Source organism: Lichenostomus cassidix, chromosome 2 (assembly GCF_008360975.1).
Source record: "Lichenostomus cassidix isolate B80296 chromosome 2, HeHo_3.0, whole genome shotgun sequence".
Taxonomy (NCBI): Eukaryota; Metazoa; Chordata; class Aves; order Passeriformes; family Meliphagidae; genus Lichenostomus; species Lichenostomus cassidix.
This window is the reverse complement of record NC_139482.1, coordinates 103,191,725-103,217,923: the sequence shown is the minus strand read 5'-3', so window position 1 is coordinate 103,217,923 and position 26,199 is coordinate 103,191,725. Positions and strand designations below refer to the sequence as shown.

Below are 26,199 nucleotides of genomic sequence, written 5' to 3'. Positions count from 1 at the left end.
TTTCTGATCTTGTCCATTGTACATGGCTAAGCATTTTGCATCATGCTCAGCTATGCATATTGCAAACAAAAACTGGGAAGAGAAAATAACTCAGAAATTAGCTCAGGCCTCTCAAACTGAAGAGAATCTTCATCATAGATCAAATTTTCAAGAAAGTTAAAAGTTCATTAAATATTTTAAAGGTTAGTAATGGAGGTTAGCTTTCCCATACAAGCTTGGCATGCATTACAAATTTTCACCTGGAATCCTAAGCTTTATACTGACCCGTTATTTTGGAAATCAGACTTTATGTAGACTTCTTCCTTTTCTCTTGGGGATCCTCATAAAAGCTCCTTCATTGCATGCTACCAGCCATCTCTTCCTAGAGTCCATCTTGGTCATACTCAACAATTCTCTTTCTTCTCCATGTGCCATAGATTCACTATGAGACCAGCTGTGACAATTAAGCGCTTCATCCTTTAATGACCCAGATGATGTAGCAGTCCAGCTCTTTCTCCCATTGAGCTGCTGTCCTGACTGGGTGCCTCTGCCATCTTGACCTGTCAGCCCAAAGCCCTTCTTGGGAAGGCTTGGCTGTGTTCTTCCAACTGCATGAAACAGCCAACAAGCCAAGCACCGCTAGCAGGACTGGCAAGTATATTTGTTTTCAGCATCTCTGCGATGAGTCAGTGAGACAGATGTACTCTTGAGGGCTAGCAAAGTCACATTGCCTTTTTATGAATAGCAGAGATATTCAAAACTGCAAAACAGCTTCCCAGAGGAGGCGAATGCGCCCCAGCCTGAGTCGGCTCAGGCCCTCCTGGAAGGCTCAATGTCTGGAAACATTAGGAGGTAAGAAATATCAACAGCAACTCTAAATGTCAATGAAGAGAGTTACTACTCACAAGTGATACATTAAAGATCCCCATCCAGTGGGAAAACTGTATCTGATATTAAGTTCTCCCCAGACATAGAACTCTGCTACATAGAGATGGAATACTTGTAACTGAAGTAGATAAATACTCTGGCTGTTTTTAGAAAGTCTCCTGAATTATTTGCCTTTTTCAATCTAACGAGATTTCTATCTCAACGTGAGCAGGTTACACTAGGACAAGCAGAAAAAAAGCGAATGTCTGCAGGTGAAAGTGTTGCCAAACTCCAACACACCATGTGACCCAGCAGCAAGAATTGCTGGATACTTAGCTCAATATTTCTAAAATTGTCATCCATTATGTTTCTAAGGGTCAGTAAAAGATATGAAGGAAGTTAAGAATGTTAGATATCAGGAGCAGCTGTAGTTAATTTCTAAAGGAGGTGGGTTATGAATGTGGATTATAACATGAGGCTTCCAACATTCTCAAGACGGGGAACTCAAATACCCTTAGCTGCTACCAGCAGCTCAGCTCCTTCAAGGAAAAGCATTAATTAAAAACACATGTAGCTGGCAATTATAGCATGGTTTGATGCCCCTGTAAGACATGGAAGGAGCTATGTCTGATGCAGCGAGTAAAAATGTCGGTATTACATGGAAAAAATGAGTCAAAAAATAGTCACAGATGGTTTAGAAAATACTACGCCTGCCTTATAGGGAGCTATCTGTTGTTTTCTACAGTCTGAATAAGCTGAGAAATTGACAGAAGGGATGATCAGTGATGAGGAAAGTGGACACCAGAAGCTGTCAGGCAAATGCTGTGTTTGTGTAATCTAACACCATTTCACCAACTTCCAAGAAAATTCACAAGTTCATACCAGCTGAGGACCATCACGTATCCCTGCTATGAAGAAATGGAAGAAAGAACAAAGGTCTTGCAAAAATGAAATAGTCACCTACAGTACCCACTCAGAGAAAGAAAACTAAATACTTGTATCTCTAAATCTCACTCACATACTCCCTTCTCTCATACACAAACACACAGAGTATGCAGAAGGATAAGGACTGCTTGCTAATCCCTGGCTATTGCAAAGGAAGATAAGTAATCCTCTGTAATCAAATCTGTATGAAGCTTTCATTTTTTCATAATAAAGCATTCACGTTACAGATGCCCTGCCAGATTTTACCATCTTGCCATTATATTGATTCTTAAATAGGAAAGTTATCATACTTCTGACTGCTTCTCATGAGGAGACTAATTAGATTATTTCATCATCTGGTTCATCAAAGCAGGAAATACTTAAGTGTCACAGCTGGTCTCAAACTAAATATCTAGTACCAAGATTTTAAATGAAAACTATTACATCTTCAGCAGGTAAGCATTTCATAAATGGCTAGACAGTAAAAAATGATGAAGATAACAGATATCATCTCACATCTTTGGGCTGCAAAGGGAGTCATAACTCTACCAGAGCATTTGGATTTATTTTCTCTTGCTTTTGCTAGTACTATCATTAAAGAGGCTTTGCATAATGAACAGATTTGGAAAACTGAGAGAGCTTTTTAGATTTCTGGCAAAGATTTATGACTGAGAATTAAAAACTCTGAGGCAACATCTTCATTTTAAGTGAATCTCCTGTTATTGATGCAACCTTTCCAATCAGAGTGCTCACCACTATGGAGGGATCAACTACAATGAAGCACATTCCCCTTGCAAAGGACCCATCCCACTGCCGAATTCACTGCCCATCATTCCTTTCTGAATTTGTAAGAGATCTTCCTCTTTTGCACACACCACTGTGTACATTAAGAAATGCTCCTGTAAAAAAATATGTGTGACAAAGCCACATATTCAGTTTTGTTGTGCTTCAGCTTCTCCTATATATACAGAGAGGACAAGAACAGACAAACTACTCCTGTGAAAGAAGGGTTTGTTCATCACAGTGACTCAGACTGAAATTGCCACCTATCATCAGCAGACAGTAAGGAAAAGGCCTAGGCTTTGCAGGTCTACTTAAGACCTCAAAAAGAGCCACGTGGTAATGGACAAATTATTTATTTTAAAGAGCATTCTCATGAATATCACATGTAAAAGCAGAAAGTGTACAATACCAAAACCTCAGTAACTTTGTTATGGGATAATATAATCCTATTTCTCTTACAGACCTATAATGTCATTATGTAAATGGCTATACAAAGCCATGATTATATCAACAAAATGAAATTGTTTTGTAAGATAGTTCCCAGTCTCTGTAAATGAGGCTTTTCAGCACTGTAAAACCAGAAAGTTTCCTCCTGTAATGCTAGAGGTAATGTTAACATTGTTGACTCCTGTGGCATTTTTTACTTTGAGGGCTATCACCATTAACCCCAATGAACACAAAACGAAAAAAATAATGCATATGCAGAAGTTGCATCAAGCAGTGAAAATTGTAATAATATTTAGACTCCTCTTCTGTTCTGCACTTCCTTGGCCTTATTAGAACTTTGGAAATCCTCATAACTTTGCCTGGCAGTTTAGTTGGTCAAAAATAGCTCTTTGTAATCTAAATTCTCTTGGGATTTTTTAGTAAGTTAGGATGTAGGCCTCATAAAATTCTCGATAGAAGTTTTGACTGGGTCACTTTGATGTGGAAAAATGTAATTTTTATGTCATAACTATCTTTTTGAAGTTATATGACCCAACAAATGAACCATGAACCTCAGAAAGGACACATACTTTCTTCCTGAACTCAGCCTAACTTTTGGAGTGCACAGAGTAATGAAACATACAAATCGTTAAAACACACATGGAACAGTTTGAGGGCAGGAAGAGTGTCAGAAAAATATTTTCAATAAGTTGTCTCCTGAATTAATAGCATATAGCTGTTGTAAGACAATGCTATTAAATAAACCAGTAAAATTCAGCTACAAACTGCAGTTAATTATCCAGTAAAATCACAGCCCATGACGCTGATATTTTTAGCCTATTACATTATTAGCTATTCTTAAATTTCTAACTTATTTCTGCCTTTGTGGTGGTTTTACCTTGGATGCAGTTCATTCACACAGTAGCCATTGCGTGGCTATGCTTTGTATCTGTGCTGACAAAAAGGCCAGTAATGAAATTCAGCCTTTTGTACAATTCTGCAATTGACCTGTCAGTAGAAGTGTGCAATGTCTGCTGTGCTAAAAATGCTGGCCAGGGGAACTGCACCCACTCTCATATCGAAAAATGCCTCCTTCTCCAAAAAGGCAAAGAGATGGATCTTTACAGATTGTAAAGCCTCAAATGTCTGAATGAGCTTGTCCACAGCAATGGTTTAGAGAGCCATGAGCACTGCAGTGGAACAAACTGGGAACTGTATAATCCTCATTATGCCACTGCATTTTGGGCACCGTTTTCCCCCTTTTCTGTTATTTCCTCTTTATGGTCCCTCATTTTCTTACACATTATACATTAAAGAAATACTTTTTAAGGAAGGACAGAGAATGGAAAAAAGAGAAGGTCTAAGACAGGACAAAGTGAGGAGTATTCAACTGATCCCATTTGCTAGGACTGTAGGCTATGCAATCTGAGGCAAATAGAGGAAATGTTATAGACAAAATGAAAATGCCTGATATCCCTCTCCCTCAGCAGAAGTTATTGTTAGGGTTTCATAAGAAAAGGAAAACTGAGTAAGGGTGCCCATTATTACAGCTAGTGATAAGCAATATTGCTACTTTATTTTAAGACAATTTACTTACTGACAAGGGAAGAAAGAAGATGTGTCACTGCATATTGAACATCAGGGGCAAAAATCTTAATCAAATACTTGCCTTCACAGCATTTTAGTAGTAGTATTATAACCATGAATACTATATCCCTAGCTGATCTGAAAAAAGTTTCCTGGATTCAAAGTCAGGGCTATCATTTCCATTAAGGTCATCAAATAAGGACTCACTTTGTTGTTTTCTTATCAAACAGGTAGCACCAGAACACTGATAAATAAAATTCCCCTTGTGGAAAGTAGTCCTGTTATGATACTGTTGTCCTATTTAACTTTTTTTCTTACAAATTAGCCAACATAAGGATTAACAGAGAAATCACATATTTCTCTCACGTGGCTTGCACATTTTTATATTCTTGTGGCAGCAGCCAATTTTGCCATTGCCATGATTTCCCATCCTCCTGCTTACACTTACCATGTGTTACACATTAACATGTATGTTACTGAGGCATCTCTAAGCGAATAAATAGTACCTTTTCCCCATAAATTAGTAACATTAGGACACTGACAAGTAAAAATACGATATTAAATTTCTAGCAATGAATATATCATTATTCAAAGGAGTGTATACCACCGATTCACACTACTCCAACAGATCAGCTTTGCAGGCACACGCACGCACATACAAAATTCTCTCCACAAAAAACTGACAGACCCAGCCTGGGAAACATTCAAGGTCAGGTCAGATAGAGCTCTTGGCAACCTGATGTGGACAAAAATGTCCCTGCCCATTGCAGGGAGGTTGGACTAGATGACCTGTAAAGGTCCCTTCCAAATCAAACTATTCTGTGAGTCTATGAAAAAACCTGCCAGCTGGGACACCACAAGACTTCTTTCAGGCAACTGGAACATACCTCAGCCCTTGGCTATTCTCTAGACCACCTTCCATTCTCTTCCTGTTATGTCCAACCCAAAATAAGCAGTAGGCAAGTCTTAAATGGTTATGTTGAGGCTAATGAACACAATTATCAAGGCATAGTAGTATTTATGTCTTATAACTTTATAGTTGTTTATATAGTTTGGAAATTTATTTTTAACGCCAACTCTTTACTGTTGCTGACACCTATCTAAGCTGAATGCTATGAAGAGGTACAACCTACTCACTTACCTCACTTCTTTAATAACATTTAATCTTCCAAAAGAAGTTTTGCTGTTTCCACAGGAGTACATGCCTAGCAATCATTATTCTGAAAACATATCTTACTGGTATAATTCTTTTTACTTCACAGAAGTTTAAAAATACAAGTAAAGGTCATATGCTAATTTGACATTTCAAAATCATACTCAAACCTGAAGATTCATAAAAGTAAGTTTGATTATGACACTTGATGTACTCTACGTATAGAAAAAGCTTCAAATTACTTATTTTTGTAATGTAACTGAGTTTTCCTGCAGAAAGACATAATTTTAAAAGGCTTTAAGTAGTAGAGAACACCAAGCGAAAGAAACGTTTATCATTGTCCTGCTAAAACAACAGCAGATGTACCAGATAACATACTTTATGAAAATTCTTGAGTAATCACAGTTGTCACTTCTCCAAGCTGCCACAAGAATCTACAGCTGAAAAAAACCCTTCTATTTTGTAAATGTTGTGAGTAAAAGACACACTCCACCTGTTTTTTCTTTGAGTGTGTGATACCAGAATACAAAAGAAGAAAATCTCTTTTAAAATAGGGGAAACAACCTCATAATTTCTTAGGATCACTGAAGACGTGCATAAAACGTAGGCTGATACTTATCAAATACATCTTTAACATCTGATAACTATCCTCTGTTCCTCCATCCTTATCTTCTCCCTTTTTCTTTCACTCCTTACCAACTTTTCTTTGTTATACAAGAGTTTTCTTTTTATACAATTTTGTAACTATTTATGACAGGATCAGGTATGACACAAGCTCCAATCTCCAACTTTTGACTTAGCCTGAGAAGCTGAGAGTCTGCCTGCACAAGTCCTCTACATACAGGCCATACTTAGGAGGCTGGATTCCCAGGTGTTGGAGTTAGCTGCTCAGCTGATTCAGTTTAGTGGTGAACACAGTGATATTAAGAGCTGGACTTGATCTTAGAGATCTTTTCCAACCTTAATGGTTCCAGGATTCTAGAAAGCCACTATTTGCAAAGGGACTCCACAGAAAAGACAAATTAATAAGGTCATCAATTCTTAAACAGCCTAAAGAAGGTCATTCCATTAGAAGGGTTCTGCTGCTTAGCTCAAAGGAGAAAGGTGCTTCCCTGATCTCTAAGATTGTTCATCTTTCTTTTATTTGCAATTAAGAGATAATCTGGAATTGTTCATTGCAGCGGATGTGGAACAGACTGTCATTTCTTGTACTGTTTTGTAGAGTACAAAGGGAAAGCAATATAGGTGCTGCAGTTATGATTTATTCTATGTCTGAGTTTCATACATCATTTAGTACTAGGTTAAAGTGTCTTTGGAGGGCAGGGGAATTCTGACTGGGAATGTAGAAGCTCCAGGTAGAGAATGTTTTACAAAACTAAAAGCAAATAAAGAACCTTCTATCCCTTGTAGCTGCAGGTAAGCTTGCTTATGTACTGATGGTTTAAAATGCAGACTAAATAAAATTGTGCAGCAAAAAATGTTTTCCCTGGTAACTACTTTCACTGCTACATTATTTACTTATTTTGAGTATATGTTTAACTGCTGGGGGAGGGAGCAAAAAGCATTTTCCTTGTTTTATTAACTCCACTGCTCCAATATGCAAAACATGAAATTGGACAATAATACAGAAACTGGGTCTGCAAATAAGACACAAGTTTTTATTTTCATTTTTTTTACAAAATTATCAAAAAATCATCTTCTAACATTTAAAGTTTAATTTTAAAAAATCTTCACAACTCACCAAAATGGAAATTAAGGTAAAGAAGGCATGGAATGTATTTTGTTCTCCATTATAAACAGTCAGAACGCAGGAGTTTCCCATCAGGAAAATCAGCACCTCTGCCTCTACTGCTGCAAATGAGTAAGTGGCAGAGGCCTCATTACATTTTCTGTGTATTTTTCAAAGTAAATCTAAGCACAGTAAATGATACACAAAGTGTACCATTAAAAAAAAAAAGTATCATTTTTATGTTAACAGAAAAATACAGCTCACTGGCCTGTCTTTATAATGTTCCAAGAACATAAGGAAAGAAAATTTTAAAAATACATATAATCTGTTAAAATTTCAGAATTTGTAAGATGTTGAGACTGATCATTTACAATGTATTCAAAACACTAACACTATATACACAAAGATAGAACAGCCAACTGTTTCAAAAGTATAATTTTACATTGAATGTGGTCACTCAACAATTTATGTGCCAATAAACACAAGCACTGTTCCTTTTATTTTCTCTGAGGTAGATAGATATATACAAACATGTAGGAAGATACACTGCCTTTATAACTATTTTAGTTCAAAATCCATTCTTTTGCAAAAAAAAACCTTTAAGAAAACATGCATTATTCAAAGCTGTTTACTTCCAATGACACTCTTTAAAAACAATACAATAAAGTTCTTTAAAAATAACACAAGAGCTACAATGTAACAGTTGCAATGTGGTATTAGCTCAGATTTGATACCAGCAGTGAGAATACTTTAAAATATCTTTCTTTTCTTAAGGTTTGAAAAAAACCAGGGATGAACTTACTCTAACATTGTTGGCAGACAAAGAATTGTTTGCACCTGGTGGGTTAATATGATTATTCTTCAAAACCCACAAGCCTATAGAACCACACAATGCTTGTTCTGTAGGATCATGTTAAACATTGACCAAGAAGAAAAACTGCAGAGTAACCAGCCCAGTTATGCCAACTTTTTGCCAGCTGACTGGGTGGTCAAGTGTAATTCTGGGGCAGCTGACCACCGGGGACCACCAAAGAGACCCCTGGGACAGAAGAACATGTGCCAAGGGGTGGGAACATGTTAATGATTTTTGGGAAATTATTATCATATGTATGCTTATTCCAGAAAGGTCAACGAATATGTATGTAAAATACATTGTATAAACAGGAGCTTTCTCTGTAATCAGCATGCACAGTATTTCAGAGGAGATACCCTCTCATGCATCTGGCCAAACAAAGAATGCCTGCTTCTTAATGCTACACTACTGCTAAGGAGTTTTATCTTTACTGATTTTTGGTAACACCATCAGTATTTAAATATGTTCAGATCATCAAAATAAGGGACCACCTTGCACAAATGGAGATACCAAACAGATAACCTGTCATTTCAAGAAATGTAACTGAAATGCAATTGGTTTTATTTCTGTTACCTTTAAGTGCACCACCAGTAGTAAAGTTAAGTTCAAGAGCCCCCTGGGAAGGTGTGGAATTTCACACGATATAGATATTTAAGGCCCAGCTCAGTTTTCATTCTGCAGGAGAGTAAAATAATCAATGTGCTGAAACTTCAAGACCTCATTTCCCCAGCTGGTCCAGCCAGGCTGTAGGTTGCGAGCAAACAACTCCAAGCATTCCACATCTGGCTTGATAAACTCTGCCAGAACGGCTGTGTAAGAGAAAAAAAAAGAGAAGATAACAGCAATGACAATGGTACAAATAACAATAGTAAACAAGTAAAACCTCCCCTGTGATGCCACCAGATGAAAAAATGAATGTTTCATTAAAAAAGGGAGAGATAGCAAATTAATTTCAGAGGTTTCATCAAACAGCTGGACTATTTATAGTGAGAAAGTAATTTTAAATAAGTGCCCTTGAGATTCTGAACAATACTGTCAAGGCCTTCAATAGCCTTGATTTATTGGTTTTCATTTAGAGAAAGGGAAGGAGGATTTATTTCAGCCTCTACATAGATGAGTTCTGAATTTTTTACTAATATCAACCAAACACCTTTTAAAGCCTCACTCAGCCCCAATGACACAGGGGCAACACTTCGAAAAATAATAAATAAATAAACCCCTTTCTTAATTAAGACCACACTCTTTTCCTCTGTACCTTAAAGGGGATAAAAGCATTTTTGTAATGACAACTGTTAAAAGATAAAATAAGAAACACTAGTTAAATAAGCACAGCACTAAAAGGGCTATAAAAATGCAGGAACTACTTTCTCCCCCAGTATCAACTTGGCAGCTGAAGAGATATTTCTATAACTGTTACTGTTACTCAGTAACATAAAGTTCAAATTTCTTTTACAGTTAGGCATTTTTACTGCCTAAATCCAAATAAAAAGATGTCTGTCATTAACATCAACTGTGTCATTGATCATGACTGGTATTCTTGAAGTGATGGAAAAAGATCTTGCATTTTACTTGAAAAGTGTTATTGCAAAGAGTTTATTATTAAATGTGTTACTTGTCACACTGAGCCATTTAGTCTGCAGATGGGTCAAGCAAATCCTTAACTAGTTTCATAAAATGGCTACAAAGTTACAAAATATGCACAGAAAAGCAAAGGTTTAAGGAGCACCCAACACAGAGAAAGCAGAAAGAATGAAAAACTTATCTATACAAAAAATTGCATGTTAAGTTTTTGGGTTTGTTGCTGAGGATAAAACGAGAAAAATTATGGAAACACTTATTTTTCCAAAGAATATCTTGGCCATTTTAACATCAGATCTGCCAGTGATGTTTGAATCTGTCACTTAAAAATACAGCTCATAAATCTGACATTTTGCTGCTTCACTGTTTCTTCAGATATGATCATTGCAGAAAGCAAAAACACATCCAGTCAGCATACACCAAAGTGTGAAAGGGAATACTTTTTCTTTTTTCTTGATGCAATCCAAGTACTGACTTTTTGCACCAAGTTTGCTAGTCACAGACTCCCTGTGTGAGACTCCAGCTGATCAGGTCATGGATTGCTCCCGTTGCAGAAATATGAGCAAACACTTCACTTTCCAGGGTTAGCCAACCCCAGATGTATTTCCTACATACATGATCACCTCTTCCAAAGCTCCAACATGTTAAAAACTTTTTAATAAATATTTTGTGATGGGTGTTTCCAGGCTTTATTGTATTTTGGCATGGAATAAAAATCCATTCTCCTTCCCCCGATCTTTAACAAATGTCACATGAATGTCTCAGATGGGTTATCATGAAGGCAGCTTTTAATCTAAAAAATACTGCTACCAGAAGGAATCTTACTCAAAAAACCTGCTTCTTCTAGAGGCAAGATAAAATGTTTAAACAAATCTAACATTTGCAGAGAAGAGTCTGGGAAGTTTAGAGGGAAATGTACATTCTGACAGAAAACTCACGCACTGTTTGGTGTCATGGGAGTTCATCTAATTAGACACCACTTATGAGTAGCTGCTTTTATACCATTTTGCAAACCCATCATAATTAAAAAAGTGGTAAAATTTATTGTTCTTTTTCCAGCTCCATTTAGATAAGGGTTTCTTGTGTATAATTTGCTGCCAACACGATCAGAGGGCTGAAGCACCTCTCCTAGGAGGACAAGCTGAGAGCTGGAGTTGTTCATCTTGGAGAAGAGAAGGCTCCAGGGAGACCTTACTGTGGCCTTTCAATGCTTAAAGGGGGCCTCTAAGAAAGAGAAGAACAAACTATTTTAGCAGGGCCTGCAGCAATAAGAGAAGAGATTAAAGTTTTAAACTAAAATAGATCAATTCAGACTAGATATAAGGAAATAATTGTTTTCAATGACAGTGCTGAAACATTGAACAGGTTGCCCAGAGAGGTGGTACATGTTAAAATGCATAGCTTAAAAACACCCTCATAGCACTAGGTTCAGTAATCAAAAACAGTTTTAACAGGCACCAAAAACTTTCATGCCTAAAAGAACGAATTTGAAAAGCACATTTCAGAGATTCAACAACCTCAAAGATTGGTTCACCAGAAAGCAAAAAAGTGGTAGCCAAGAAACTGATCAGTTCAGTAGAAGCATGTGCTAGTCGTTCTATCCATTTGGTTACAGAATTTAAAAAGGAAGTCCCAGGAACCTCCCTCTCGCCTTTTGACAGAGTGACACTCTTTTTAAATTTAGAGGGCCTTTTTTTAAAAAAGAGACGTATTACACACAGTTCAAGATTACATTATACTATGATTTTTCATTGCTAGGTTGTAGGCATTTACATAATCACATCAGGCAGTAACTTGCACTGCAACAAAAATTACCATATCAAGAGACCTGAATTTTGTTGGCTTAAAATCTCATTACACTGGTTTCCTTAAAATAGGAAAAATCATGGTTCAATTTACAAATTATGGCTTCTCTGTTGGACCTTTACATCACCAGAAGGCTGGATGGATCTGACTTGCAGTCCTTAAGCAAACCCTTGGGTTTTTTTCCTCTGAAAACAGCTTAGAGGAGCTACACCAATAGAAAAATTAAATACCAAGTTTTTCTACCACAGGAGTAGACTGAAAACAAAACCCACCACACAACTACTTCTATCCACTTACAAATATTACTGACAGGAAACAGGTTAAATAGATGATAACAGCCTATTCTTTCCCACTTGCAGGTGTCACAAACACTATGACAGCAACTCAGGTTGCTGAGCCTCTAATTGCCCTAGCACACATGAAGCTAGAACAAAGCCACCTGGCAGACATAACACTTCCAGAAAACCATTTCATTCTGATGCACGACCCAGTGGTCAGGCAGGAGACCTGCCACACCTGCGTACTCCTAATCCCAACAATGTTTAAATAAGCAAAAGGAAGAATGATCTTTGAAACAAGCAACTGTTTTCTCTTATCTTTTGAACTTCCACAGCCTAAAAAGCAGGTTTTGCACTGACAAATTGGATATATAAAGCGAAAATATCTTTCTGCTTTTTGACTGCCTGATCAGTGAGCCATGCAAAGCACAAAGCACACAGTTATCTTAGTTTAAAATAACCCTTCAAAAGAGTTTGCAATGTAGGGGTCCTTATTGCCCAATTTGTCTAATCCCTGAACAGAGTAGGATCAGAAAACGATCTGAAATCCAGCTGAAAGAGGTCTTAACACCACTGCATCTTTCCTGAGCTTTCAGTTATACCTAGATGCTGATGCACCTATCAATTAGTCTTACAGTATGGGCTCACAAGGCACATAAGGAAACAAACTATTTACTTTTTTTTAGTTCCAATAAAATTTTTATAACATGGCCTAACAAGCCAGCACTGCTACAGGAGGAGGGAGTTCCCATGACTTCCCATTGCATTGTTGTGCTGGAGATATGCAAATTGGTTAGAACATGGCCAAGAATTAAATCCAGTGCTTTTAGGCAAACTCCTACATAACAGTATTATTTTCTAACAATAAATGTATATACTTAAAAACTGGAAGAGCAATGGCTATAATGAGAACAATCTGTAATACAGGAAAAAGAATAAAGGTGAAGTTATCTAGAACTTCATACATCTCTGTAACAGAATATCTTTTATGTCCTCTAAGAGCAACACTGAATTGAATTAGGAAGAAAACCTGCTGTTATTTGAATCAAAACCTGGTGTAATAAAATTTGATTTTAACACATTTGCATAAAGCAGCTTAAATACATTTACAATGACATATTAGAGCTCTAAGCATTGAACACAGCACATGCATCAACAAAAAACCCCTACAGTTGCAATTTCATGGTTAAATGCACTGTAGGAACACAAACATCTCTTTTTGATGGCTTACTTTAATTTACATCTTTCTGTTCCCCCAGAGAGATAAACTGTTATAATCAGTCATTAAGTGGCTACATATGTACCAACATACAACCTTTATTGTTGTAATAAGAAACAAAGTGCCAGACAGCATCAGTAAATACTAATATTTTTGGCTTTGTTGCCACTCAAACAAAGCATAAAGAATGCATGTGACTCATCAAGTGTCCTTCTCCCCCCATTGCCAAATCTCTGCTTCTCTTCAAATTTCTTCTGAACCCTTCTAGGATGTAGCTCAGCTGCTCTCTACTGGCTGCTTGAGAATATTGTCTGGTCATGAAAGCAATACCTTGGACAGCACAAAAGCCAAAGCATCAGAAATCAGCTTTTGCCTCATGGTCTACCTTTCCATTAAATAACCATATTCTGCACAATCTGACAAAAAACTGTAGGATACATATGGATTTTCACAAAAACCTTTTTAATCATTGATATCGTTCCACAGCAAATGCATTGTTTCAAAGAGAAACATAAATGCTGCATAATGGTATCAGATCCCATCATTCAAGAGAAGACTCAAGAAATACACACAAGACATTAGCAAGTACAGTTTCTTTCCAAGTCCATTCAGGGTTATAATTTATAAAGGATTCTCCAATATGGTTTCTAGATTCTGCACTACAAAGGAATTGTACCAAGGACCACTGTTGCACTAGAATTTTCTATAATACATATAAACTGCTGTTTTGCACTCTTGGATACCTCACAAGATTCCTGTTTGTGTCCAAGTTTGCTGCTAAGTATTGGCTTGCTAAAGAGGCTCTAGGTGACTGCCTCATAAATTACCACCCTGCCACTCACTAGCTTAAATCAACACACATAGCCCTAATTCTTACAGATGTGGCTTCAGGATGGCAAAAAGATCCTCCTAGAGTTGCTTTTCTTTTTTTCTGTTTTTAGCTAACTGAAGTATGTCCCTTCTACTAGTTTTTTAACAGGTGTGTGTGTGTGTATATGTATGTGTATGTATGTATGTTCATTTAATGAATACAAATCCCCAAACACAAGTTTTAGAGCATCCCTGAACATACAATTGTTCAGATTAGAAGTTGTTCTACCCCTTGGGAAGAGAAAAAGGAAAGAATATCAATGAAGCAAACTGTGATACCTCTCCTCTCCACAGCATTAAACATTTCCTGTACCTGCCTTTTCTGATGTGATTACAAAGCATGTGCACCTGTAATATTTGTAGCTCACAGCGAGCTTCCCCCTTGGAGGAGGATGAAATCATTTTTGTGAGAGGTATTATTTCTTACCATAGCCTGTAAGGTTCTAAGGCACTATCATGATGAAAGAAGTACAACTTCCTATTGACAAAATTAGTCAAAGTGCTCCAGAACAATTTTTTGGAATAACTCTGAAAAGGGGCATTTATACCCACACCAAATGGCTGGCTGAAATTACTGCATCAATTTCAGTTAGGATAAATACAACTCCTCAGAAATAAGCAGGGTATGCCTTATTTGTTGCTTATTACTAGTAGTCTTAAAATAATTAAGTTTTTGGATTTAAAGGTATAATTGTAATGCAGGCATATTATCAATTCATGCAGAAATGTAAGCATTTATTTCAGAATGACATAATAAAGAAAGAGGTTTCTGCTCTCCTATTTTATGTACCCCCAAAGTTCTCCCCCCTCACCAGGTACATTAGGTCATTTGTCATAACTTCATATATCAAGTATCTGTAAAATTGTTTGTGCACTATTTAAAAGAAAAATTTTGAAAAAGGCAACATTTTTTCTACGTGTCTACCTAAAATGTTCACACAGTAATACCTGAAGTTCAAGTTTTCACATTAATTTTTAGAGACCAAAACTGAGGTGCTTCAGAACACTTTTGGAAATGCTGAGGAACCACAAGCTCTGTTGAGTAAAACTGCTTGGCAAATGGTAAATTAAGGCACTTGTAGGTACATCCTAGAATCAGACATTCAAATCCGCTGTGCTAGAGAAATATTAGGCAAGAAAACCAAAACATACCAGCAAGAGGAGGTTTATGGGAATGCAGACTGCAGGGTATGCTGACAATTAACTTATGCTCTGGAATTGGAAGAACACTTTCAGATCTCCTGTCATATAAATAAATCAGAAGAGAAAAGAAACATGAGAATGAATGCTACCCGATGTGATGCTGCAGCTCTCACAAAGCTACTTCAGATGGGAGATAACACAGAATGTTCATTCAGAAACTTCAGGGAAGTCCAAGGGAATGTTAAAGGTTTCTCAGACATAATACATAAAATGAGAGTTTATGAAATCATTGAGGCTTTAGACAAAACATGGTTAACATCAGCCATACAAAGCCATTAAGAACAATGTAGCCCTGTATGTTTTCATATGTGGAAAAACAGCAGCATCCTCAAAATGGCATCACCCTGTGACAAAGACTCATGGTCCAAGGGAACCTGTCAGCAAAGGAAGCCTTGTCCATGAGGCTTTTGTCCAAGCCAGTTCCCTAACACAGCAGATGTAAGGAACAGACAGGAGGTTCCATTCTTTCATCTCACTACGGCAATCTCTTATTCCAAAGCTAGTAAGGCTATCTTTAGGTCCACTACCAGCTAAAGGATGATGACAAGACCTTTTGGGACATTATATTGCATTATGAATAAGTGATATAGGGAATCCTAGCAGCTGCAAAAAAAGACATTTACCATAAATATTCCCACATACCTTACGGCTTCCTTTACATCTCCTTGAACTCTCCCCAGCACAAGAACTTCATAGGGCTTTTTGTGCAAAGAATCCAAAGGCATTACAAATTCTCCAGTTCTAGTAATCTGACACAAAACAGTTAAAAATAAACAGTGGAAGATTTTAATATCCCATCTTTTTCCAAGACCTTTTCTTTTATGAAAAGGAGGATACTGATGATATCATAGCTTTCAAACACTGAAGCATATGGCAGTACATAGACAAATTAGAAGAATATAAAGTGTCATAGTGCAAGTCCTCTCAGTCTCCAAGAAAGCAACAAAACAAATTGAGAACTTACTTTTACCCAGTGCCACTCAGCAAGTGTTTTCACCGACCAATGAGGATAAAGTTCTTCCTTAACAAAACGTAAGTGCTGCTGTCTATTAGTCACCCACGTGACTACAAGACAATTTGGAGCAGCTAGTGCTGGTACAGGAATCTGCTTGATTTGCCACGAAGACAAGTGGCTGTACCTATATGTCAATACAGTGAAAAAGCAAATTAGCATATCCCAACTATAAAAATTGCAAAGCAGCACAAATGGATAAAGAAATTGCACAGACCAGTCACTTCAAGAATTATCTCCTGACAACCTAAGTTATAAAAATAGTTCAAGACTGACACCCAGTGGACAAATCTGATGGATTTTATATAAAATCATTAGTGTATGTATTTAAGTTTTACTGAGCAGAACCTTTAACTACGTATTTTCACTACCCCTCAAAATAAAGCATTATGAGTTGTGACTCTGACGAAGTTTAGAAGCCCATGTTTCATCTAAGAACTAGAATATGTAATTCAATATTATCACCTTTGTGCCAGAACAAAACTATTTAGTGAACAGTAGCTTCTTAGGCAATGTAATGCTATTCACTTCTCATAATAAATTCTCTACTGAATGAAAAGGACAAGTAAGTCACTGGCAAGGGCAACACTAATTTGAATGGCAAGTTAGAGGTCATAAAAGATAATAATTTCTCCAATTATTTTCAGAAGTTATTCTTTTTTTTTAAATTACCATGAGTAGAAATTCTCTAGGTTATTCAAAATCAATCTGCACTTTTCTGAATGCTACACTGATGAATCCAGTATGCTTTCCAGATCCTGTCCTGTTCTACCATTTTTTTTCATGATGCAATTCTACACTATTAATAAACTGCAGTTCATGGAACTTACACCTTGCAGCACCAAAAACATTGGCACACTGCCTAACGAAAATTGGCAGCCACCATGTGGGTACCCAGGACCCTACACAATGCTACAGTGAGAAACAGTAAACAAGGATAAAATCCAAAATACCTCCTGGACTAGACTGTCCAGAGGAAAAAAGATTCACCCAGATGAGATATGCTTCACAATGATTAACTGCCAACAAGAAAATTAAGAGCAGTGATAGCTCCTCCACTTTTTGCATTTATTTTATAAGGCAGAGAGGATCTGGGTGGCTAAGGTATGCTTGTAACTACAATTCTTCTTTGAGTACCTTATATAACCAAGAAAGACATTTGAGTTCACCTACAGAGTTTCTAGAGGTTTCTGAAGGACTTTCAAGGGATACTTTCAAGGGATACTTTTCAAGCCTACTAATCTGTCTCTGCATCTTCAAACTGTCTTCATAACAAGCTTCAAAAGCTACAGTGAACTTTATTCTAGAATGTTGTAAGGCCGTATTTCCTGCCTACCCTTCTTCCCCATGGATACAATTCTGTGGTAATCAAGAGGACTCTACTGGCATAAACATGGTGTTACTCAGCATTGAAGGACGCCCATAAAAATTTAAGTTAATGACTTCATAAACTACAGTACTCGGAGCTCCTATCGCCCTAGAAGATTTAACTGCTGTATTATCATGTTCTTCTAAACATTAGACTGCAGACTAAGCTAAAGCTCAAATTAAATAAAACCCCACTCAAAGTTCTGAGCAAGATTTCAGTCCTGGAAACAGGTACACATTTATCTAGCTTTATGCCCACTGAAGTAACTCTATTAATTACAAACTAGTATTTGCATGATCTGGGCCCTACAAAACAGCTGAATCCATATTTTCTTTGTAAGTCTCAAGGACTAATATCCTCTCACCAGCTAGGTAATTTAAGACCAACTCTTGAAAATATTTTATATGCCAAGTATCCAAGACATTTCAGTGAAATACCTAAGACATTCCATACACTTGAAGGTAAGCATGTGACAAAATATTTACAAATTTAAGCTACAGTCTCACAGTTATATTGGTCTTGGATTGCATCAATAAATTAAAATGTTAATTACCCTTTGTAAGCTATGATGACAAAGTTTAATTGATTTTACTATAAAACATACCTGTTACTCCTTCTAACAGACTTGTTGTCCCATGGTGGATCCATCACAATTACACCATATTTTTTCTCATCTGGCAAGTGAAATTAAAAAAACAAAAAAGCCAGTAAATTAGCTTTAAAAATATCAGTGAGATATAAAACAGATAAATAGCAAAACTGCAAATTTATTTTGTTCTTTCCTGATAAGAAGTTAAGACTTTTGACATGCTTGTTTTAATTCAGATAATCATATCCAGAAAATTCAGATATTTTTAGGCTGATTACCTAAGGAAAGGACTTTTATGTGATTTGTGTCAGATCCCTCCAAGAAATTTTTACTATCTTTAGGAATTTCAGAAAAAAAAAAAGGCAACAGAGTGCAAGTCTCAAAAAGAAAAATTTCTCCAAGTTTCCCAACCGAAGCTACGTAATGAGGAACCCAGCTGAGTGAAAAGCTGCAGCCCTGAATGCAAGATTCCTGTCCTGTTTGATCTTTCAGCACGCCAACAGGGACATGCAGAGCTCCGAGCCAGGCCTAGAAAACTGTTTTGCACTACTGGAGGTAAAGAGAGACAGATAGCTAGACACAGTGTATGAAATGAGAATCAATGAACAAGAGTAAAAGAACTGAAAGAGTTTTCATGGGAGAAGCTGAGTTTACCTTAGCTGGAGGATAGAAGATACAGAACATATCCATGAAAAAATAGAACTCCCCAGTTTTATTTCTCCAGAGAATGTATTTATTCTTTCACTGAGTCTCATGGTAAGAACAACAGCTTAGTATTTGGTGTTCACTAAATGTGAATACTACATCTTATTCATTTAACACTGGAGGTTTTATCCTTACAGTGGACTGACCAGCAAGAATTACTTCTCTTTTGGTAGGTGAAAGGGAAGAAAAAAACTAATTAAAATGGACAGCAGACTTACTCAAAAAAACCTACAGTCAGGACATTATGTTAACATTCACTGTTGCTTATTTCAAAAGCATTTGCTCAGATTTCTTGGACTGCTCTGTAACTCCTTGGAGAATCCAAACATGCTATCTCATATGCACAAATGTGCAGAGTGATAGCAGAGTGATAACTTTCCTTTTTTCCTACAGGTGAATACAGCAAACTGGCTAGACTCTAGACTTCAAAAGCAAAATTATTATTTAGATATTAAGATTCTACCTCCTGAATGTCTTCTCAACAAAATTTAAAAAAAAATCTAATTTATATATGCTTCCTTTCTTCTCATGCGCAATTTAAAAATCTAAAATTACTGATTAGAGGGTAGAGCAGTAATGCCCAGCTCTTGCTCACAGGCAACATCTTTCCTGTAAGACTGTCTAACAAAGCCTAGCTGCAACTGATGGTAATAATAATAGTAAGTAATAATAATAATAGTAGTAATGGTCAACTTGAAAGCTAATGGAATGGTAAAACACACTGAAGACTGATGTATGTTGTCAGCTTAGAGCTGGGTGTAGTGGCTTGGATAGCTTTTGATTTACTTTTACAGAGGACCTGTTTATTCTAACATCCCTACCTTTCCCTGTCACTGATTTTGGCTTAAGCCAATACTCTCAGCTGTGAAATACAGCAGCTGAAAAGTCAAGTCATGCTTGCTACTCATGGTCTTCCTAAAGTGGTGTTCCTCTCCAGCTGGGTGCAACAGCCTCTCAAACTGTTATCTTCCCTAGGGCATACTGGGCTTTGTTCCACAACCAGTTTATTCCAATCTAAGAAGACTATGCCACTGAACAGGATGAGTCTGTAAGGGAACATTTGCTTTAAGGTGCATTATCTCATCCCTCCCCCATGACCTAATCTAGCTAAAAATCATGCCAGCAGGGCCACCACCTCAGCAGCTGCATGGACTTATCTAAGTTAAAGCCTCATCCTGTGGGATAGGGACCCAGCAGCACAGCTAGTCCTAATTTAACGTGTTTATGTGACTTCTATGCTGACAGTGGCCCAGAACACGCTCACAAACTGTTGTATTTTGGCTGAGATTTTTAAAGGAGCCTCCTGCAGACAAATAATCCCCTCATGATCTCCTAGTCACTCAAGATTCCTTTGAAAGTCCTTACCTATTTGCACAAAATTAGAAATATCACTCAGAAAGCCTGCAGAAGCATTTGTTATCAGTGTGATGCTAAATGTTAAAATCTGTTTATTAAGTCATCTTGACATTAATGGCTCTTCTTGGGCAGGAGAAAGAGGGTAAATTCTAACATCTAAAGATACTTACAGTTCAGTAGGGGCTGTAAACATGAAATATCAGATAAAAGGAAACTGCTTTTTGGTGGTACCAAGTATTTCTGCCCCATTAACACAACTATCTTTGCACAGTTTGAGTTGTTTTCCGTAACACACGAAAGCAGGTCCTGCTCTGGACTGGAGGTTTCATCCTCTAGCACATGTACAGCTTGATGGTCACTTTCACTCACAGCTGGAAACTGCTTTGCCATTTCACATAATTCAGCCAACCCACAAACAATGTGTTGAGGAACATTATTCTTCCTGCAACTGAGTTTTGCAGTAGTGTGGTGAAGAAAACCACTTTTGAGTCCTTCTTGGACTAAATGCAAAGTGCCTTCCCAAATGAGCTTCCTGACCTGTATGGTCACAAAGAAACAAAAGAAAAAAGAAACAATATTTCAAGTATCTACTTGATCAGGGAATGCAACTGAAATCAAAACATTTTCAGTCTGCAGGCAGGGAAAAGGATCCTTGCCAATTACTGAGATCATTGACTCAAAAGCTACAAAGGAATGACAATAAGATGTGTGTCTTGGTCTAACCCCAGCTGGCAGCCAAGTACCACACAGCCATTCACTCACACCCCATGCCTCCCAGTTCCTGGTGGGGAGAAAGATCCAAGGAAAAAAGCAAACCTCATGGGCTGAGATAAGAACAGTTTAATAACTGAAACAAAATAAACTATTATCATTATTTCTATTATTAAAAAGAGGGAGAGAGAAGCACCACCCAAAAAAACCCAACCGACGCACAATACAATCACTAATGTCCAGCCCATCCCTTAGTAGCAAATCCATGGTTCCCAGCCAACTCCTTCAGTTTACACAGTGAGAATGACATCCTATGGCATGGAATATCCCTTTGGCCAGTTCAGGTCATCTGTTCTGGCCATGTTGCCTCCCACCTTCCTTTGTGCACCTGCTCACTGGCAGAGCATGGGAAACTGAAAACTCGACTTAGGGTAAGCACTGCTTAACACACTGATGTTTCAGTTGTTGCTATCAACATTATCTTCATACTAAATCCAAAATGAGAATCTTTGATGTTTTCTGATCTATTCTGACCAGGCTAGGAGGGACAAATCAGCTGCAGCTGGGTGCAGACATTTGGGCAACATGTCTGCCTTTAGCTTTCAATATGTTGATTTTGGAGCTTTTTAAAAAAATTCGCATTAGTTTTTATTTGGAGCATTCCCACTCCATCAAATCTATGTTAGCTGTCCAGCTACTAAGCACAAAACTAACTCTATCCCAGCCAAAACCAGAAGACTGAGCTAACTTCTGTTGTTGGTTTTTGGTAAAGTTACAATAATTAGAAGGCTGGAGAAAGAAAGTGTGAGGAACTACTGAACAAAACATTTCAGTCAACACAGGTGGAATATTATTGTTCCAACCAAATATAAATTTCAAAGCAACTATCTGAAGTTTAATTTAAAATCCTAATCTAATTTCAAGTTACTGTACCCATGAACATATTTTTAAGCAGGACCTAAAAATCAGTAATTTTCCACATTTCAATTCACTTCATAGAACAACAGTTTATGCATTTTACATTAATACATAAGTACAATCAGTAAATCAAATTAAAGTATCAGAATTTGATTTTGTGACTTTTTCAAGTGGCAAACCTCTCAAACAGCCTGTTAGTTAGTCCAGGATTACCAGATTCTTGGATCTACATACCCTGTCATTCACTTCAGCACCCTCCTTTGAAAACTTTAAGGACTTACTTTATCTTTAAGTCACTGAGCCTTTTTTGAGTTTTAATTGTTAATGAGGTGGTTTTTTTCATTTGGAATAGCAATATTGTCAGTTACAGCAGCTTTATTAAAGGTTTCAAATAATATTATGGTTTCAAAAGCCTCTGTTTACAGAATCTTCTAGATTACCAGGGGGTTTTATGACACACTCTTTATTACAATTCTCAAATTAGCAACACGGAAAGAAATTTTTCTTTTAGTAATTTAATAGTTTCACCTCTAGATATCAGAGGTACAAAGTCATACATTTTAAGTACTTAAGTTTGTGATAATAGAAACCCATAGTGCTTCAACAGAATTTATAAAAGTATCTTTAGAAATTATACAAGTGGTACAGCTGAATTCAGGCAGATAGCTTTTCTTCTTACATGCATGTATTAACTCACAGGTGGACAAAATTGAGAGTCTCTTGACTATCAAGCAATCTAAACAGTTTTAGTAAATGGCTGCTGAAGGAATTTAGCGTATTTTGTACTGTTCCCTACATTGACTCTAACTGAAATTCATAAATGGATTCAACAGCTGAAAATCATAAACGGTTTCATTTGCAGAAACCAATTTGGGGTTGTTTGGGGTTTTTTTTGACAATGAGTCTACAGATAGAAATAAGTGTCAAAATAATCTGGGTTGTCTTGCAGAGCTGTGACCTTTAAGAATACAAATACAATAAAAACCCAATACTTTCTAACCTGTGAGTGCTATAAGAGGCTAACTGGGGTCACAGATTTTTCCAAACTGTCTTTTCCCCACATTCACCAGAAATCATGTGAAGTTACACCAGCCTCCTAGACATCAAACTTCTCTTCAATTCTTCCCTTGTTTCTACTGTTGAATGATTTTATTTTAGCTTAAACATTTTCATACTCATAAATCTTTGTTTGATGCTGAACTTCAAAGTTCTCTCCTTTAAGGGGAATCTGCACATGCATACCTTATTCACAAAAATGACACAGAACCTCTTCACTGTATCAGCAAACTCTACATGTTTACTACAAGACTGTTGTCATGTAGAAGAAAAAAGGTGTAGTCATCTAAATGTAGTTCTAGAGGAACAGAATTAAGCAAAAAGCCCAATATTACTAACACCTTTGTCAAAGGAAAGAAAGCAGGTGTAGGTCCTAAATCAGGTTCACATCACTGTTTGGGAAAGTAGTAAGAATACACCAAGTATTACCAACAAATTGCATTTTTATGATTTACTAATATGCTTCAGTGTACTTCAGTTGTATCGTCACCAGTACTTCATCAGACATAGCCATATAGACTTGAATTCCAATTAATTCATAATGTTTTAGTATGACAATATAAAATGTTAGAGAAAGATGATTTTTTTTTCTCAGTTGGAGAACAAGGTATTTTGAAGCACATTTTGTCACAAAAGCTTTGAAGAACTCCAGCACAACATCATGAAACACTAAAGATGAGCTGATCTTCAGAACAGGTTATGCTGCCAGTTTCAAATCAGTCACTTCCTGTTCAAATAATATTCAACTCATCACAGTATAAAACTCAGTTATCCATAACAGTCAAAGTTATTTTGTGAATGCAGCTTCCAGCTCTTTGTAATGTCTCATGAAATTTCACATGTATCTACCCAGAAGACCTTCTCTGTAAGCACTTATTCACCTAAGGACTGGAGAGATTGACCTTCCCTTCTTTGCACTAGTGGAACAAGCTACAAGAACAGGACTTGTTTGCAACCATGTCCTCCACTCTGCACATGCCCAAAGTCAGGTATCATGTACTTGCAAAATATACGATTGTTCTAACTTACCTTTGAATGATATTCCAAAGCATCCAGTTCACCCTGGTTGAATACACATTTCCTTTTCCTTTTCTGCAGAATTAGCAAACAACAACAACAAAAAAATCTGTATTACTCCATAATGAAATAAAAGGAAAAAAAAAAAAATCAAACATACCTGAATTACAAATTAACTCTTTTAAAAGCAGGATAAACTTGCCATCTCTTTTTCTATCACAAGTATAAGTGAAATAAGCAAAAAGATCGTAAAATACTTAAGCTGCTGCAGGTATTCCCAAGGTCCATAGGCCTAAAGTTGTGTTAAGTTATTCATGGCACTGCCATCTGAAGGTACCTGCCATGCTGCAGTTTGTGCCTCCTGTGGGCCCATACTAAAAGTTTCAGCTGCCAAGTGCAGTTTACCAGTAAGAGAAAAATTTAACTATATCTTCACTACGACATTTATTGGTTTAGACCTGCGACTCTTATTTTCTTTTGTCCACATGCAACAGTACTGAACAACCCTGAAAGTAAATTCACACTGTCCTTCCCAACTCACTTATCTGCACAATTTCAACAGTTAGCACAGTATCAGGCTGCACACCTGACCACAACCAATGTCAGGAGATTTTGGGAGCAATCCACTGCTTTTGAGACACAGAATACACATTACTGACACAACGGACATAAGAATATCCTCAAAAGTTCTGGCTTTTCGACACTACCTCAAAGGACTCAGGTATGCAAAACACTGTTAGTAGTATACTATTTATCACGGGACTACTGTAATTTACTGTTTTACAGAGAACATACCTTCCTAGCAGTGGCAACAGAATCTCCACTGTCACTCTTTGCTCCTTCTTGGTATTCCTCTCTGTTGCTGTTGGCCTTTATTTCTGTCAGACTCACCTCAGGGAATCCCTGACACAGCTGCTGCTCAGGAGCTGCAGCTATGTGGGGCTTAGAAATATCAAAGAACTCCTCCCGAAACACGTATCTCATTTTTGCTGTTTTACCTTCTCTTTCTATGGCATCTCCAGGACCACAAGTAGGACTATCGCTTGATGAGGGGGTGGCAGCAAAAGTAGAAATACTGTGACAGTCTTCAGTAGATGTGACAGAAGTATTGCGAGTGACACCACCAGGGTGTGCAAAGGAGTCACAGATCTCATAGCCACACTGGTTGATGAAAGAGAGATGATCCACAAGCCATCCTGCTGACAGACGATGCACCACGGACATCGTAAGTCCCCTTTTCCGGAACAAAGATCAGCTCTCTGGAACCATAGCTTTCATCAGCGACACGCACCTCCTGGAGCAACCCCCTCCTGTGGGAATTTTTATAAGAGTTCACTTTACAGAATTACCAGTATTTAATAAATTAGCACCTATCTTCTGATAGACACTTCCATGCACGCGCAGGAACCACTGCTGAAACGCCTGACTTCAGCTGGTTTCCCCATTACGTTCATTCCTATACGACTACTTTTTTATAGTAAGTAAATTTTATATAACTTTTTATACTTTTTGCTTTCTTTTCAACAAGTCAGAAAACAGCCTTATGGCATAGCGATTACATCTATAACAATATGATATGTGTATATCTATACAGTGTATATACAGCACATATATATGCATATACACTACACATATATACTATATATATAACACACATGCTGCATAGACTACATATATATATACTATGCATATGCAGACACTTTATATATACACACACTATATATATGTGCACACCCACATATATGAACACCCCTATATATATACACACCCTAAATATACACTCAAACGCGTACCGTACTGTATACACGTGCATACACTACATCTACACGCACATATTTATATACCATGTGTACATACAGGGACACGGACGACTATGTCGGCACCCAGGAGCAGCAATACAGGCACAAGAGCAGCCAGGCGCCAATTCCGACCCGCCGCGGGCACACACGGCCCGAGAGCTCGGGCTTTTCCCCACAAAAACTGCCGGCGGCTGGAGAGAAGCCCGGGGCTCGCCGCGGCACGGCAGCGCCTGGCACACACTCACCGCGGGCGCCGCCTCGTCGCTGTACGGCCACGGCCCTTCCCGGAGCCCTGCCGGGACTTGGGATGATCCTCCTCGTCCCCTGGCCTCCCGCTGCTCTCCTCTCTCGCCCCTCGGAGCTCCTCCTCCCGGCCTCCCCGCGCCGCAGAGCCGCGGCCCCGCCGTGACGC

The 26,199-nt window shown here is 37.6% G+C and overlaps 1 protein-coding gene across 3 annotated transcripts; it reads right to left on the bottom strand.

Moving 5' to 3' along the window:
* Positions 1-7,357: 7,357 nt before the first annotated feature.
* On the bottom strand, positions 7,358-26,189 carry METTL4 (methyltransferase 4, N6-adenosine). Of its 3 annotated transcripts, none has more exons than XM_085052642.1 (9): positions 26,033-26,184; positions 24,784-25,298; positions 24,001-24,063; positions 20,457-20,823; positions 18,241-18,310; positions 16,220-16,394; positions 15,898-16,004; positions 15,205-15,293; positions 7,358-9,110 (listed from the first exon to the last, which is right to left on the bottom strand). In XM_085052642.1, exons 2-9 carry the CDS (start codon positions 25,210-25,212, stop codon positions 8,965-8,967), a joined length of 1,446 nt encoding a protein of 481 aa, XP_084908768.1. In that variant the 5' UTR covers positions 25,213-25,298; positions 26,033-26,184; the 3' UTR covers positions 7,358-8,964. The 3 variants fall into 3 exon arrangements, with proteins under 3 accessions (XP_084908768.1, XP_084908770.1, XP_084908769.1); XM_085052643.1 differs by lacking the exon at positions 7,358-9,110 and adding an exon at positions 10,906-11,103 and having other exon boundaries at positions 26,033-26,188; XM_085052644.1 differs by lacking the exon at positions 15,205-15,293 and having other exon boundaries at positions 26,033-26,189.
* Positions 26,190-26,199: the final 10 nt, after the last annotated feature.

Coding starts and splice junctions, on each gene's coding strand:
- METTL4 (XM_085052642.1), bottom strand. CDS start 25,212: ATGTCCGTGGTGCATCGTCTGTCAGCAGGATGGCTTGTGGATCATCTC. Junction 16,395..18,240: donor TCTGTTAGAAGGAGTAACAG/GTATGTTTTATA, acceptor ATTGACATATAG/GTACAGCCACTTGTCTTCGT. Junction 15,294..15,897: donor GATGTAAAGGAAGCCGTAAG/GTATGTGGGAAT, acceptor TTTATATGACAG/GAGATCTGAAAGTGTTCTTC.